The sequence below is a fragment of the Falco peregrinus genome, chromosome 11 (assembly GCF_023634155.1).
Source record: "Falco peregrinus isolate bFalPer1 chromosome 11, bFalPer1.pri, whole genome shotgun sequence".
Lineage (NCBI taxonomy): Eukaryota > Metazoa > Chordata > Aves > Falconiformes > Falconidae > Falco > Falco peregrinus.
In genome coordinates this window covers 28,842,465-28,859,881 of record NC_073731.1, presented here as the reverse complement: position 1 = coordinate 28,859,881, position 17,417 = coordinate 28,842,465, and the positions used below count along the sequence as shown (strand labels likewise).

Here is a 17,417-nt window from a genome sequence, read left to right as displayed (position 1 = left end):
TAAAGGTGCTGGGCACCGCCTGGCGCTGCCCCTGCCCTGGGCCGGTGCCCCCCCGGCTTTGCCCCCCGCCTGCCCCAGTCCCACCGCCCCCGGCGGGGGGGCGCCTCCGGCAGGTGCAGCCTGGCCCGGGCCGCCCTCGGGGCGGCGCTGGCTGCATCACCGGCTCGGGGAGGCGGGGGGGGCTGCACCCCAGCGCGCCCAGGGCAGCCGAACAACGAACCCGCCGAGCCGAGCCGAGCCCAGCCTTGCCCAGCCGAGCCGGGACAACTACGGTGACACACTACCCCCGCCCGGCGAGGGCGGTGCGCGCCGAAGCCATTCATGAAAATACTGACGTCAAGCGAGGGGGCGGGGCTCAGGCCAGACCCCGCCCCCCGGGGCTATTTAAGGCGGCGCGGGGCCGCCGCTCGGCGCAGACGGGAGGCGGCGGCAGCGGCGGGCGGGTGGTCTCGGCCGGCAGCAGCGCATAGTCCCGCAGCCGGTGCCGCTCGGCTGTTCTGCTCGCGGGGCAGCGCATCTGCCATCCCCACCCCTGAGGGCGCGGGGCAGCCTCCGCCGGGACTTCATGTCTGTGCTGTGTCCCCTGCCCTGGTGAGTGGGTGCTTCCCGTGTGTGGGGGGTGGCGCGACCCAGGGGCGGGGGGCGGCTGTACCCCTGCGGGTGGCCGGGGTGTGTTTGAAGCGGAGCCGCTGAGGGTCCAGCCGCCCCCTGTTACCCCGATAGGAGGCGGTGCGTGAAGCCCCGGGCCGTGGTTTCCCGAAGGCGGGGGGAAGGGGCTAGCAGCGGCGGCGCGAGCCGAGCGGCAGCGGGGATGAGCTGCGAACTGGGAATACACTTTCTGGAGCTGGAAATGCCATTAAGGCTGTAAAAGCAGACCTGGGCTTGGCGCCGTGCGCTCCGCTGGTGTGGAAGCCCCTGAGGTTGTAAAATAAGTCAGCAGGAGCGAAAGCACACCAGCGTAAAAAAAAAAAACCAAACAAAAAAATTCCCAACCGACCAAACCCCAGCGCTTTTACGTATTTACTGTGGTTTTTTACTTCCCCCCCCCCCCCCCCCCCTTAGGGGGCAGAGCTGGAGGTAGCGGAGTTACAAGAGGCTCCAGCCCGCCGAGATGTTCCCGAGCCCAGCTCTTGGGGACAAAGCCAGGGACTTGCTCCCGGAGTGAGGGATGTAGCGCTGGTTTATGAGGCACTGAGCTTTTTTTCATCCCCTTGCAAGGGGGTGGGGGGGGAGGGCAGGAAGGAAGGGACCAGAAATAGGCTGCTGACAGCCTCCTCTGCTTGCTTTGCTTTCCTTATCCTACTTGCATGTTGCTCAGGCCTCCTGGAGTCCGTCAGACCATTTGAACACTGTCTTTTGTTTCTAGCTCTGATTATCTGAGATCAGCTGAAATGACTGAAGTGATGATGAACACCCCAGCCATAGATGAGATTGGGCTAAGCCCTCGCAAGGATGGCCTGTCATATCAGGTAAGTGCTTTGCTGGCTCCTTAGGCAGTAATCCTCTATGGAATTGCCTGGGCTGGACTGCAAACTGGGGCTGATACACCTTTCCATAGCCTGACCTAGTAGCGGCAGGTCTTGCTGTAGTGAGAGCTAGTCGACAGGCTGGAATGTTTGCTTGGCAGGAGCCGGTTGTCTAAAATACCGTTCTGTATCAGACCAGGTTGGCAGAGGACTCTGTTGTTTCTGAAGTGATCGAGCCCCGACTCATTGAGCATTTGTGGGGGCTCAGTGGGAGATGGGGAGGTCAGTTGAAGATGTTTGCACCACTCACCGGGCTGAGAGGGCTCCCGAGATGAGATAGCTTTTTAACATGCCATACAAATGAGCTGCCTAGACTAGGCAGGAGGGAATTGTTTATATGTCACTTAAGTGGTTTTTTAAATTTACTTTTTGGTTTTCCTGAATGATGGACCCATTTGAGAGGGTTAACGAGTCTTCCATACAATACAGTGAGGCTGGAGGCAGCCTGAGCAAACAAGCCTTGGGAAATGTTACTGGAGATAGCAGTACCTGCAGGCGTGAGTTGCATTCATTCTGAAAGTTCTAAGCAATGTTAATTAGCTGCTAGGACTGGGGCGAAGAGGTGCTCTTAACTAGCTTGAGCCTTGATTCTTTAGTCTCAATAGCCCTTTCATTTCCTAGGGTATAGTTAATCAAAGGGCAGGTTGTGCAGCTTGAGCCTGCTAGATCCGTGTGTCCCTGCTCTTCTGGAGACCTGTTGATGAGGTTTAACATGGGTGCTGAGTGCATGCAGATGACTTGTGTTGGGGGACTCTTTAACGGCAGACCCCGATGCAGGGTTTTTCCTTTGCAGATGTTACACAACCTGCACAGAGGCAGTTGGTCTTAAGTGTGCATTCAAATGAGGTGTGCTGTTGTATGCTTGCATATTTAGGTTTGAAGAATGAGCTGCAAGGCAGTAACAGTGCTCTGAAGCATGAAATCGACTGAACTTTGGGCCATGGCTGAGGCTTCCAGCAGAAGCCAAAGCCGCGGGGAGGAAAAGGGGATGCATTGCTTTTTTTGGTCAGAATTCTGGCTCTAGATAGGGCAAGTTTGGTTTATTGCCTGTGTGTGGAAATAGCTGTGCTGTGCTTGAGATAGTGGAATGCATATGGCCTCTTTCCTGCAGAGGGAGTGTATAGTGATGAGAGTGGTGGTTAAACCTGAAGCAGACTAGTCTGCATGGGGTGTTCAGTTGTCTTTATGGGTCACCATGTGAAGAGGCTTAACCCAGTCAGGTCAAAGGCCTTTATTTACCTATCCAGATTTTCCACTGAGAGACAGAATCTAGGTGCCCTGCTTGTTCTAACGATTGCTTCAGTGAGTTGTTCCCCAGGTGCTAATGACTTTGATAAGTCTGCTTGGGCCAACTGGGGAACAAGCCTGTTCAGTTTTGAGTGGATCATCTGAACCTGAAGGTGTGTGAGTCATCATAAATGCTGACAATTCATATCTATGCAGAGCTTTTGCATCCTGGATCTCTTGTCTGTAGTGGTCTAGTCATAGATGACTTCCTTCAAATGCCTACAAGAGCTGGGAGCTGCCTGCTGGCGCTTCACCTTGATGTAAGCCGCACTGATGGCAGCACGGGCTGCAGTGTTGGAATGGAAGATCCTGATGGGGCACTGGTGGTGTGTGGGCTGTGTATGAGGTCTGCCTCTAAAATCGGGTTAGGGGAAAGAGGATTTGGGAGCAGGTTCCAGCCTTCCTCCTCTAGGTGCTGGGCTGAGAATGTCACAGTGTAAATCTAAGCTGAAAGCATCCTTAAAGGGTTGGAAACTCAAGGTAGAGCAGCAAGGACGAATCTGATGCAAACAGCACCGTGAACTCTTTGTTCTACCTCAGATTTCAGCACTTTGTGCTTCATCTTGCTGATGGAGAGTTTGGGATGTGGGAAATTGTGTGCTAGTGTGAGGGCTGTAGTGCCATAACTTAAAACCAGACAGGGCTACTGGAGCATGACTGCCCCTACACTGGGGCTGCTTCTTCTAAGCTGCAACATCTTCCTCCACTCCTCTGCAGTGTCCGGTGCTCATGATGTGAGTGTAACAGCCTTTGGCTGATGGTGAAAGGAAAAAAAAAAGGTGGAGCCAGAACTGGGAGAGGCAAGCTTTCAGTTTCAGAAGTTTCACTTGTTTTAATAGTAGGACTTGAATTTGTTTTACTGCAGAGATGACCTCAAACTGAGGTTTGCAATGTCCCCCCTTTGGGCTGTGTAGAGCAGGGTCTGCCTGGGAGTCGGTCTGTAGATTGCTTGCTGTGAGCCTGGGGGCTGCCCCTGCCACCCTGTGCAGGCATGAAACTGCCTCACCACAGGAGAGGCTACAGCAGCTTTGCTGGAACTGTAAAGTACATCAGTGTCTGTCTATGGCAGATTTGTCTCCTACCAGTGGTACTTTTCAAAGTATTTCTGCCTTTAAAGTAAACTGAGGAAGCAAACTCATACCGTGAATATAAACTTCAGCAAACTCCTCTGTCTGGTGGAGTTCACTGAACTTCAGGGCTCTGGGCTGCGTCCCTGGTTATGGAGGGAACTTGGTCTGACTTTTTCCTTCTGCCTCGTTCACCCCCTTGCTGCTGCTCATGCTCTGGAGTGTCTGTCTAGACATCACCTGAATTGTGCATCCCCCAGTGAAGTTTCCTGGCCTTTGGTGGGCTGGCCATCACTGCTCTGCAAGCGATGATGCGAAAACTCGAGACTGCAGAAGTTGTCACTGGTAACCGTGATTTGTACGGCTGCATTTGCGAAATGTGCTTTCTCAGCACATTAATTTTCCAGTTAATATGCAAAATGCTTGTAAGCTAATGTGTTCATTTCAAAACCTTTCTGTGAAAAGCAGCTTTTATTACTGTATTTGTGTGGTGAAGCTGCTTTCTGAGCCTCCTGAAGATGGTTCAGCCAACAGATCTCAAGTGCCTGCGCAGAAGTGAATGGTGAAATTGGGGCATGAGTCTCAGAGCAGGGTGGCACAGACAAAATAGAAGATGTGGCTGGAGAGATGATGTCATGTTGGGTCTTGTGCCTGCAGTGAAGAGCTATTTCTGGGTCTTTAATAGATGTCCCATAATTCCCATGGGACTTACTAAACAAAAAACTCATTGAAATGCAGCTGGTAGCTCAAGATGCCCCTGCTACAAACAGATGTGCCCGTGGAGGGATTCATGTGCTTCTTGCATGGCAGCCTCTGGTACCAGCCAGAGCTAATGCACTCTTTGCTGTTTTCCAGCCCCTAGCTATACCTGTTCTTGAGAAGCTTCATCAGCACTCTGCCAGCTTGTCCTCTGATGCCATGTCACAGCAGCACGAATGATTTGGCTGAAACAGAGAGGCAATTAATCATTTCACAGAGCTGTTGTCAAAACAGCACCTTGACCTGAATCCTCCCTTGCTTCTTGGAACTGGAGCGGGGTTTGAGCACAACTGAAAACACTTTGGTGCCCAAGGTGTTTATTTTTGAGCAAAGGCTGTGTCCTCAGTGAAGTGTGCTGCTTTGCTGTGACAGCTGGCTGGCCGGCTTGTTGGTCCTCTGGGACCTTAGGCTGCCTTTTAGGAGCCTGGCCTGTGGAGGCTGAGGTTGCCTTGTGCCGTCAGCTGGAGTTTGGTTGTCATGGGGAGCTTGAGCTCCTGTAACTCATGATCGCATCACACTGGGATCTGTCTGGGTTAATCATGGCCGCAGCTTGCTGTGAACCGTGTCAGGCTGACTGAGTCTTGGTAAATAGCCTTAATGCTCTGTCCAGTGTCTATAGCAAAACCTTAGGGTTGCCAGCCTTTTTGGGGATGTGGGTTTTGGTGAATGCAACACCTCTTCACCAGCACCAGTGAGGCACTGGCTTTCCCAAGGAGCTGTGGTGCTTGGTGCTGGGTGGTTTGAGCTGCATCCCCACCCCACGGAACTGGGGAACCAACATGTTACTGATGCAAGGGCTGATGGCAAAGGGTGGAAACTGAGCTTCCTCTGTAACTGCCTGGTTTGCTTTTAAGATGCTTCATGTCCCTGCAGCCTGGATTTGTGCACAAGTCCTGTGTCAGAGCTGGCACTTGCTGTTGTGGAAGGTCTTGAGACTGGGCTGCAGGAAGGTGGTGATAGCAAGCGAGGTTAGGATAACTTGTTCACACAGCGCAGCAGAGGCACGGTTACTAGACAAGATTAGTAGGCTGAGTCAATGTGTATTCCAGGGCTTGGGACCTTAAAGGAAGGCAGAAGCAGGATATGGGATAAACAGCCCAAACTAATCATGTTCGTAGCTATACTATGCCAGAAAGTGTTCCACTGAAATGCAAACCGAAGACAGCAGCTAACCGGAATGTCTCGGTGCGTGTTTTTTCCTCCTTACTTGATGCTTTGTTAGCCTGATGGAAAGTTGTTGCAATGTGTGAAGCTTCCCTGCTGCTGTCCCCCAAGCCAGGGCAATCTGTCACTCAGGAGCTGGCATAGTTCATAAACCTGAGTTACGGGGTGCTGCGTGCGTGCTGTATGGAGCTGGGCTTGGAGTTGCGACGACTGTGTGAGTGAATGTGTATGTGCTAGCACTGTTCCTTAGAGCCGGAAAATTTCTCCGAAGAGGCTGCTGAGAGATGATTTAAATATTTCCTGAAATGAGCTTGCCTTGCTTCTCAATGGCAGTAAAGCTTTATTTTAAGAAACTTAAACGCTGATTTGGAATATTGGCTTGATGCTGCTGAGGAGGCACAAAAGTTAGCTTTTTAGTACTGTATGGGTAAGTGATGTGTATATGTTGGGGGTGGGTCCTGTACCTGAAGGGTAATGCCTCTTGTATGAGACTGAGAAGTCTGTACCAGCATTACCACAATGAAGCAAAACTTTCCCCTAGACCAGTAACTTAATTTGGAAAGATCTCGTTGCTTTAGTTCTCCTGTAATATAGTTGAAATGGTGTTCAGCTCTTGGGGGTGGGGGGAGACAAGTATTTTAACTATGGGTGTTGGTATGGGGTACACATGTGGAAGTTGTTTTGAATTTACAAGTGTCACTTGGATTATGGTAGTGCTGAGCTAATCCTCTTAATTGTCTGACATATCTCCTGCTTTTGGTGTTTCTCCATCCCTGTGAATGCTGAGAGAGGGTATGAGCTTCCCCAGGGCAATGAAAACTTTCCATTCTTGTTGCCAAGACTTCGTTCAAGGATAGTAAGCTAGATCATCTGAAACAGAGGCAAACTTTTGTTTCAAGTTCTGCTTTTCACTGCCCTTTTCCCAGCTGCAAGGCGAGAGTTTGGTTGATTTGTGTGTGATCTGGGTCAGTCCGTGAGGAGAGCAGTTCCCAAAACAGGATCTGGAGAGGGCTGTGAAAACCAGGCTTGCTGTGAGTGAGAAACTGAGTAGTGCAAGAAGCGGTGTATGTGTCCTCTGTGGGCTCTGAAGGTCTCCCTGTGGGCCAGGAGCTGCGGCTCAGCTATGGAAGGGGTGGTGGGAGCTCTGCAGAAGCAGCTGCAGCCCCTCATGCTGTATCATGCAGGTGAGGGTGAGAAGGAAACCTTTGAATAGCTAAATTAGCTTTTAGGTAGCCTTCACAACCAGTGGTGGTTGTCACTTGTCCCCCATCAAGTGAGCAGATCAGCCAGAAGCTGGCATCCGCCTCTGCTGTGTGCGAGGTGGCTCCTGATAAATGAAGGGGAGAAGTGAACCAGTTGCTCTGTGGTCTTTGGATGCTGGGGAGATGAAAAGTCTTCCTCCCCCACGCCTGAGCTGGGTGATGTGAACAAGATGGGCTCGTAGGCAGGTTTTGCTAGGCAAGCTGTCCTGGCTGCTGTGCAAAAGGGTGCGGAGCTGAGCCGCTGCATTTCCAGTGGGGACCCTGCTGCAAATTTTAGTAGTTTAGTTTTTGGTTTTTTTTTCCTTCCCATTGTCTAAATCTGGAGTGGGACCAGATGAAGCATATGGGACCAACAACTGCAGCATGGCACTGCTGGTGCCGGGCAGCAGAAAGCTGGTGCTTATCTTTTTTTTTTTACAAATAAGCTCGCAGTGCAGTTCAACCAGCCTCTGCACTTACTCCAAAATGGGGTAACTCTTCCACCTGGCCTCCCCAGATGTACAGTCTTAATCTGAAACCTTTTTTCCTTCAGTCCCTAGGCTTAGCTTGCTGTGTTGCCCCGCTTGTCACATGCAAGGAAATCTGCCTTTGTGTATTCTTTCCATTGACAATCCACACCCCTTGAAAGTGCGGTTGCAACATCTTGCTTCATGCTGCCTCAACGATTAAAAAGCATGACTTAGTGGAAAAAATCCTGACCTTCTTGGGTTCGGCCTGTCCTGCAGCTGTTTGAGATAAGATTGTGCTAGGGTTTTTCTTTTTTATTATTAAAAAAGCTGCACACCACATTTTGAGGATATTTGTTTGTAAGGAAATGACTACTACTTAGTTTCTGGAAAAAAAATATCTGGCAGGCTATTTCCAAAGAAATTGCTCCAATTTGACCTAATGTGCTTAAAATGATAGCAGCCAAAGGTTAGTTTAATTATTATACTGCTATTTTTCTTGCACGGGAGGCTATTTTCATGACATTATCAGCTTATGTAACCTCCTGAACCACACTTCTTTTTCCATTGCGACCTTCTACACCATGTAATGTCAAGGGTGTTTTTTTTCCTATCCGCAGTTCAGATAATGAGTTGATGCTTAAGAGCCACTGACTGTATTTCCAGTAATGCAGAATGTGTCTGAAACTGCCTTTGTTTGACCAGGCAGAAGCCACAGTGCTCCAAGAAAAAGTTACTGTCTCCCTTGCGCCAGGAGTGACTAATAGCAAGCAGCTCATGCTGCAATGCCCGTGTTAATGTGGCCACGTTCAAAGATCTCGCTTGCTCTTGTGCACCTGAATGGCAGTATGGATGGTGGGTGCGGGAGCTGGGCTCCTACATTGCTCTCCCCGCGACCAGATGGATGTGTGCAAGCAGCTCCTGCATTGTGCATTACCCCCAGTTACCTTGCCTGACTTTGCATTAAGGAGCAACCTGGTGGCTTTCTCAGGTTGGTAACCTGGTTGCCACAGAGCTTTGGATGTGAGGGAGAAAGGTGGCTGAACAGGAGAAGACTGAATATTGGTGAGGAGGTGGTGGTGTGGTTAATAGTTTCAACTTGTGCTTCTGCCTAGCTAGGATGTTGTTCCACTTCGGGGTTTGGGCCAGGGCTTCCTAAGGTGGTGGGTACCTGCATGGCTGGGTGAGGAGAATGATGCTTCATGGTTAGTGCTCAGGGCTCCAGCATGGGGAACCTGCTTTCGTAACTGGAACCACAATCAAAGCTGATCAGATTTTGCTCTGAGGCACCCATGAGCAGCATGCCTGTCTGAAGCTGGCAGTGATGTTGCCTGCAAGGATGCTCTTACAGCTCGCTTGAATGGTGAAAAAGAAAAGAAAAAGTACAGTGCCTGACTTCTTGCCCCATCTGCAACCTTGAAGGGAAAATGCATTTTGTCACGTATCTTCTTTGGGATGTTTATATGCAACTGTAATGTGAAATGGGTGTTCTTATAAAATAGTTTGAAATAGGTGGTTATTGTTTGATCTTCTGTTACCAACCAGGGGATCTGATGTGGCAACTGGTTCTTGTCATCCAGCAGTTCTTTTCCAGATGAGCTGGGGTTTAAGGTGGTTCCTCTAACAGGGCATCCCTATAAGTAACAGCAACTTTTTCTGTTCACGTTGCAATGTAAACAGGAGCTTTGCATGACTAAATTGCAATTTAGTCATGCAAAGCTCCTGCTAACACTGCCCTGCAATGGCAAGTTTTTCTTCTGCCCATGTCTTTACCCCAGTTCCCAGTAGGATCATAGTGTGCAGCCCAGTGGCACTGCCAGCAAGTATGGGTCCTGGCGGTGCTGCAGCACTTGAGCTTGTGCATCCATATGGCAAGCTGGGGGTGGGGGGGAAAGGGGTAGGGCACTGCTCTGTGCACCGTGTGGGGCTGGAGATAAGGGGGTCCTCATATTTCTTGCACAAGGAATATGGTGAGTCACTGCTGGCTATGCCACAGGTACCTCCTGCCTGAAGAAATATGGTCCAGTCTCCAACCCTTCAATAAAATGTGTGTCCTCCTGCTGAGTTTCACTGCCGATGTATGGAAGCAGTAGCATGCGGAACACTGCCAGAATTATCTCTAAAATGCAGCTGAACTTCTCTTTCAGTCTGGTGCTGTGGCAGTGGAATGATACCAGATGCAAGTCCTTGCTGCAAGGGGCTTGGACTGCTCTAGGCTGGGTTGCCGTGTGCCTCCTCTCCCTTGTAGCAGCGGAGGCTGCAGCACCAGCCTGTTCTTGTGTGCAGCATGGCCAGCAGCAGGAAATGACATCTCGGCATCTTGGATCGAGATAGCTCAGTGTGCACACTCACGAGTGTTAATGCAAAAGTGGGGTGTACGTGGGGCGTTTGGATGAATATCCAAAAGGGCAGATGCCAGTTTGCTGAGCGCTACCCAGACAAGCGTGTGCTTTGGAAGCCTCTCAAGCAGCGCTCATTTCCAATACTTGGAGATTAGAGAAGCTTTTTTACAAGTTCAAGAGCCTTCCCATCACTCAGTGGCTTATGCTGCGTCCAGACTAGTTTGCCTTGAAGACCCAAGTGCCTTGAGTTGGGTTTGGGCTAAGACTGCTTGAACATGGCCCCTCTCACAGTGTGTTTCTTGGTTCTTTCAGATCTTCCCTGATCCCTCAGACTTCGACCGTTACTGTAAGCTGAAGGACCGCCTGCCCTCCATCGTGGTGGAGCCAACGGAGGGCGATGTGGAGAGTGGCGAGCTGAGATGGCCACCTGAAGAGTTCCTTGTGCAGGAGGAGGAGGAGGAAGAGGAGGAAGAAAACTGTGACGGCGCAAAGAAGGACAACAAGGAGCAATAAATGGCATCTGAGGAAAGGCAAGGGACTGCACCCTTCTGAAGGAAGAGCCACACTTCTTTTGAAAGTCTTTTTTTTAAAAAAAGACAAGTTCAATTTTGCACCTGCGAGATCTTAGTTTTTTTGTATTCTCTGTATTGAGAACTGAAGCCCTCGGTGTCACCAGACCTCCTGAGGAAGGAAGGAAGTAACGCAGAGAAATGTTTGCTGTTCTCGAGATCACTATCTGTATTTTTCCGAGGCGGAGGCAGCAGTGAAATTCCAAGCACATGGCAGAGGGTGACTACGCGAGGACTGCTGGAGGGGGGAGCTTGGGGAGGGGAAGGAAAGTGGGAGGCAGCAGCATTCGGCCAGGAGCTGCCTCTGGCTAAAAGCATGAGAGCAGAGCTGTAATCTCTCAGATTTGCCTTTCTTACAGCTTCCATTTTATGTGTTGGGGGGTCGAAGTGTGTCTGTAGCAAAGCATGGCTAAACGCTCTACTGATGAGGGGCCTGTAGCTCTCCCCGGTTGGGCACCTCCTAGGGTAACATAAGTGTCCGTGGGAGTCATCTGGTTTCTTGCTCTTGCTGTTGAGCCTGTTTTCCAGCCACTTTTCCCAAAGCTGTTTTCTCCCCCTCTGTTTGCCTTTAGACTCTTCAACGCTGAACAGCTGTATTTGCAGGGTAATGTTAGGCTGCTGCTTGTCATCTCCGCTGTGAGGCCCTTGTTTATCTTGCAGGTGGTTAGTGTGAGGCAATGGGCATTGGATGTGAAGGGGCTTCTGTCTGCAGCAAGAGCTCATGTAGGTTTGAACACCGTGGATTTTTCTCTCCTATTTGCTGAGGCAGCTGTGGTCCATCTCATTTCGGACGCTGCCCAAAGCCAGTGGGTGGAGGTTGTGCCTCCTTACCTTGGCATCTTTGAGGGTTTCATGTGTCTGACTTGCTGGTCAATGGGCTTGAGAGGGCTGGGGTGGGGGATCTCCTCTAGCTTGGCGCTGCAGAGGCTCCTCAGTGTGGAATGGGCATGGTGAGGAGTGCTGGCAGACCTGGAGGTAATCCAAAAATGAAACACTGGTGAGATCTGGTGTGGATCACCAGTGGAAAAGGGGGGTTTGCAGGGGGGGGTCTGTGGGGAGAGGATTGGCCTGGGTGTCCTGAGGCAAGATGTGTTTTGGCTTCTTGGCAAGGGCAAAACATTCATGGGTGTTTAATGAAGTGCAGACTGGCTTGCAGAGTCTGTGGTTGTGTCCTCATCACCATGTCCTGCTTCAAGGAGAAGTCATCTGTCCCTGTTTGGGGGGGGGGGGGGCAGTCTGCTGCCAGACAGGGTCACCCACTGCTTTCCTGGGAAGTGATGGTCTTGCAGCTTTGGGCACTAGCTCAGGAGTTGGTTGGTCTTGGGATAGGATGAGAACAGTTACCACCTAAACCAAATCTGGGGTCATGGAAGACAAAAATGTCAAGGCCTTAACCAAACTTTCATAATAATCCCAACACCACCCCCTTTGCTTGTAACTGGTTCCATTTTTAAAATCTATTTGGACATGTGTGTATTTGTATTTTTATTACCTCATGAGTAGTTGAACGCTGGTGGGGGTTGGGAACTGCTTTTAACATGTTGGCAGGAATGTTTTAGTCTTGTCTTGCTTGTGTTTAAACATAATGGCAATAATTTATCAGCTCTGCATAACTGTTTCAGACAGATAGGAGTTTGGAGATGAGTTAGCACAAAGCGGGAGAAATGCAGCGTTCCTACGCTGTGTTGGTCTCTGGTCCAGCAGTGCAGACCCGGTTCTACGCGCTCCCTGCCCGTCTTGGTGGACAGTTGATCACCGAATGGTCATGATGTGGTGATGCCATTTTCTCTAGTGATGGATTCAGCTGTTGTATCTGTAACGCTTGTTCTAGTCTTGCTGTCTTACTGGAATGAGCTTGTACACCTGCATACCAGCCAGTCGTCTTATTTCTAAGTGTTACTCTCTATTGGTCTCTATCATCTGTACCACCAAGTCAAAGCTGTATATCAAAGATATTACCATGTGGGCAGCAATGGGATGGCAATCCTTGGACTTCAGACCTGCCGTCTGCCCTAAAGACTTGCATATTTCTGTCTGCATCCTTTTTTTGGAAGTATTGTGTATATTTCTATTTGTTGTTGAGCGTATCTAAAGAACAAAGCACTCCAGTAAAACTCCTCCTGTTGTATGATATACATTCTATATTTCTGTAATTCTTTTTTGAGCCTCAGGGAGAAGCTAGCATTTTTTTCAAACTACATTTTTGTCACTGTGACAGTTGTAAATAAAGTTTGAAAATGCTTTCCAAATGTACCGGCTTTGTTCTTACTGCCGAAATGGGTTGGGATGGTCAACCTTCTGGATAATGGCCGGTGCTTGTGTTTCAGGTCTGAGGTGTGCTGGCTTGCAAGGCTAATGCAAGTATCTGAGGAGACTTGGGTCTGTCAGTTGAGGTTGTTAAGCTGGAGACACTTGGTTCGTGCCCGTGGCAGACCTCAGAGCATGCCCTATGGGACTGTAAACCTAAATCAAGAGTGAGGGGCGAGCAGCCTCGCCTTCCATTTTCTTGCAGTTGCTTATTGCTGTGTGAGAGGCTGCAGCAAAGTGGTGCTCCAACTTACTCGGTCCTGAGAAATTTGTATATCTATAATTACCTTTATTGGTAACCTGTTTCTAACCCCTTAACCTTGCAGAGCATGAAGCCTTGGACAGTGGAGGCTATTCACAGCTGCTCTTGGGACTAACGCAGTACCTGTGCGTGCTCTTACCCTAACCCTGAGCAACAGGCACGAAAGCAAGTCTGGCCATGCTGTGTGCTGGTGGGGTCACAGCCAGCCTGCCTGGGCTTGTCTGCTTTGGCTGTCCTGGGTCTAGAGGTCAACTCCGCTTGAGTAGTTGGTTGTACCTTGCCACACGCTGATGGCTGTGTGCTACAGCACACAGTGCTGCCAGAGGGGGACCTGGAGGAAAAGGCATTTCTGAGTGTGATTCTGAACTCGTTTGGTACCAAGGCACTGTCCTGGCTGTAGAAATCTGACCAGGATTCAGTAATTTAAATTGTGTGCTTAATGGGATTAAATTTTCCACTAAAACCAGGTGATCTGAAGCAAATGCCTTGGAATACTCCTATCTTTCAGATACATGGAGAAGTGGTTCCTGTGATTTGGCAAGTAACAGACTTTAATCTTACCTAGGCAAACAAGCTGGGCTGAGGCTGGAGTGTTACATTTACATGAGACTGATTTAAATGGGAAATGACCCTCGTTTAATGTTTGAACTGAGGGCATGCTCGACATGAGCCCCACAGTTCAAAGATGAATTGTATTGTGCTCAACCCTCGTGGATGTTTTATGCCATAGTAACATAAATATGATGTTGGAGCTTGCCTCTCCTTTTCTTCAATCATCCTCTAAAGTGCCTTGATTTCTTCTCCTCCTTAGGCATGGAGTTACTTTCTTTGTAGAAGCTGCTGCAGCATTTCAAAGATGAAATGCTGGTCTGAAATCGGTGAGGTTGAGTCCTGCCCCAGGTTTCTGATTAAAATACAGCCCTGGTTAGGGAAGCTGCAAATGAATAGAACTTGCATGTGCTTCGCATGAACAGGTTTTTCAGGCTCATGTCAGAGTGAAGCCACTTGCTTTGGTTCCTGATGCATCATGCTATTTTAGGGCCAGACCAGAAGGGCTGGTCTCAGGGGAGGGTCTGCCCTGTATCAGCCTGGAGCAGTGCTGGCAGGGCAGCCGTGGTGGGAAGGGGGCTCTTCCCTGGTCCTTGTCTCCAGCTGTTACAGTCAAACTGGAACTTGTGTCACTACGTGAAAATGGCCTTGCTGCTGAACGGGTGACCCAAGAACTTGATGGGTGGCATAAGGGCCTTCCTTTTCACATGGAACAATTTTTCTTCTTATGGCTCTCGTTTAAACTGGAGGCGTTTGTCCTCAGAGCTTTGCCCTGTAGTGGCAACTGATGACAAAGCAAGCTGTGCACTGCTGCCCTTCCTTCAGCCTGCTTTATTTCTTGGTTTGTTGGTTTTTTTTTTATATATACTATATCTCCGAAGTTATTTCTTGTTTTCAGTGTGTATCTGCTGCTGTTTGGCTTCATCAAAGCATGCAGTCACTTCAAGCACACTGTGGAGGTGAACTTTTGGAATCTGACTTTGCCTGTGTTTGGGTGCAGTTGGGTGAAATTGTTGCTCTGCTGGAGCACAAAGGTAATTAATTTGCCATCAGCACTGCATGGGGGGAGCAGCCACCCCCTGCATGCATGTCCCCTTAATGCAGGGCCAAGTCCTGCTCTGGTGTAACCACGTTTCTCCTTACCATTGCAAGCAACAGGAGAACCAGCCTTCTTCCAGCTACCAGGCGAGCTGTCTCCTTCCCATTTTAATCCCTGTAGGAAGTTCCCAGCAGCTGAGGACATGGAGTTTCATCCTTGTGATGTTGATCTGCTTTGAGATGCCTCGAAGCAAAACCAAAGCAAAATCCCCCAAATGCTAGCCTAGTCGCCTGGAACAAGCAGCGGGATGCAAGGAGCAACAGCCTGTAACGCACATGCTCTGAGCTCTCAGAAAGCAATCCTGGGCACCAAGCATCTCTATAAACAAGATCAATTACTTCCCCTAATTCCTTGCTGGAGGAGAAAAGGTCTGGATGCTTCATGGTTCAAATGATGCCTTTTTGCTTATGTTTGAACAGAAAAGGAACAGTTTTAGGAAAGCAAAGATCTGGGTGGGCCTGGACCTGAGAGAAGCACCCCAGGATTTAATGATACACCTGTCCAATGCCCCCGTGGTTGGTGGCATCTGTGCTTTTAGGAGCATGCTGCAGGTACGTGTCTTCCTGCAATGTCATCACTGCTGTGTTTCAGAGTCTCCTGGTGAAAAGCTGGATTAAGGGATGGGGTGGGTGGGTACTGCTGTCACCCATTTAGGGTTTCTTTGCCCTGGGTATGCTTGGGCAGGGGTGAAGTGTGCTGGAGCTCCCGGCAGCAGAAGGGCTGCTGGTGACGGTGTGGGGCATCCCTTGAGTGCTCATCGTGGCCAGCAGTGTTGAGAGCACAGCAGCATCGTTTTTTCAGCCACTCTGGTTAAAAAGGTGTCTCTTCTACCATCCACCTTCAGAAAGGGCTGAGAGAGCCTGGCTGGAGGGTGGCTCTGCTTCAGTCTGAGTGGAAGCTCAACCCGGTCATAAAAATAATGAAAGCTTGTGAGCATTGTTTTTAGGAGGGGGAGGGAGGAGGTTTCAGGCCCCAAACTGAGGCGGGGAAACGAGCACAGCGAAACCTGCTTCGCCCAGGCAGTGCCCAGGACTGGTGGCAGTGCCCAGGACTGGTGGCAGTGCCCAGGACTGGTGGCAGTGCCCAGGACTGGTGGCAGTGCCCAGGACTGGTGGCAGTGCTGTACGTGAACACAGTGGTGAGCAGAGCTGGGGAAATGAGAGCTGCCACAAAGTGAGGCAGGGAGGGGAGGAGGATGGGATGGGGCTGTAAGGTGTGATAGTGGGGGCTGTGCTGCCGAAGGGCCTTTGTGGCTCCATGGTTTCATGCCTGGAGGGCTGGTTGTGCAGGCAGGAGGTACTCTGGGGCTCCTAACATTCGCTCGGTGGACGGTCACCTGGAAGAAGGGGCAAGTGGGGCTGGGCTTTGTCATGCTGCGCTGATGGCCACAGCACAAGCTGAAAGCCTGGGGTAGCTGCTTGTAATACCCTCATGTGCTTTGGGTGCCAAAGCTGGAGACAGACTGACCAGGGAAGAGCTTCAGAGCCTGAAAATGTCTTCAAGTACAATAAGCCATAACCCTTGCTAGTGAAACACCATCAACAGAAGTTACTTTGGTGGGGCTGGAGGATGGATAAATCCACTGATGAGGCTGTGGTACCACCCCAGGAGACGTGGGTCGTTGCTGCCTGGGGCTGGTGGGAAGTCCTGAGAGATGAACTGGTCCCCACAGTGTAGGGCAGAGCACCAGCCTTTATCCTCTGCTCCCACCATCCCTATAATGACTCTAAAAGGGGAAGAAGCAGACTCAAGGCAAGGAAGTACTTTTTTTTTTTTTTTTATTCAAATCAGACTTTATCCTGTCAATGCAGAGCTTTTTTTCCCTGAACGACATTATCAGCCCCAGAGTTGTTTTGTGCTTTTTCCACATTAAAACAAAAAACCCCAGCCCCATGCTTGGGCTCAGAGACCTATGCCTTGCCCACTGAAGGCAGCAAAGGCAGGTCAAGAAGAGGGGGAAGGCAGCAGCGCGTGGTGGAACAAGTGAGTGGAGCCTGGAAGGGTGAACCCCTGCCCATCACAACAGGCAGTGTTCACAACTGAGGCATAACAAAGTCGAAGACACTATTTTGAGAGCCTTGAGGGGTGGGAAGACAGAGCGGGGAGGGAAGCCGCAAAGGAAACATGCATTGAACACTTGTTCGCTGCCAGAGCTGTAACCACACAGGGTTACCGTAGCAGCGAACATCGGCTTCATCTGATAAAAATAAGCAAGGAAGTCAAGTGTACGAGAGGGAGAGGATGTCAGAAGCCAACCATGAAAATGTCATAGCAGCTCTGCTTTTATTTTCAATACTTTCTTCTTTATTCTGCCCTTGGCTGGCTCAGGAGCCTAGCTATTTCCTTGCTCCATCAGTCCCAAAGTGTGTCCTGCCACTAAGTGCCTCTGTCCCAAACATCCCCCTGGCCCATGTGGCTCCATGGCCACATGCTGGTGTGCACGATACCCTGCCATACCTGCTGGGAGCTGCACGCACACAGACACGGCTCTGCTGCAAGCTGCAGGGATGGAGCAGCGGCCAGGTCCTCGGCCAGTTGCAGCGAGGCAGCTTCCCCAGCTCCTCTGGGCTACTGGCGGCTGATGCCTTTGGCTCTGGCCTGCAAAGGTGGGGATCAATACAAGGGAAAACACGGGAATGAAATCCCAGCGTGTTCGCTGCCACCTGACAGCCCACTCCTGTGCTCCGTGCTGGGAGTAGCTCAGCTGGGGCGAGGAGACAGCCCAGGACTGCAGCTTTCTCCAGCTGCACCAGGGGAGGAAAAAAGGGTGGCTGCATT

At 50.4% G+C, this 17,417-nt stretch overlaps 1 protein-coding gene across 1 annotated transcript; it reads left to right on the top strand.

Moving 5' to 3' along the window:
* The first annotated feature begins 418 nt into the window (after window positions 1-418).
* Window positions 419-12,671, top strand: LBH (LBH regulator of WNT signaling pathway). Its single transcript, XM_055816203.1, has 3 exons — window positions 419-591; window positions 1,367-1,469; window positions 10,166-12,671. Exons 1-3 carry the CDS (start codon window positions 566-568, stop codon window positions 10,364-10,366), a joined length of 330 nt encoding a protein of 109 aa, XP_055672178.1. The 5' UTR covers window positions 419-565; the 3' UTR covers window positions 10,367-12,671.
* Window positions 12,672-17,417: the final 4,746 nt, after the last annotated feature.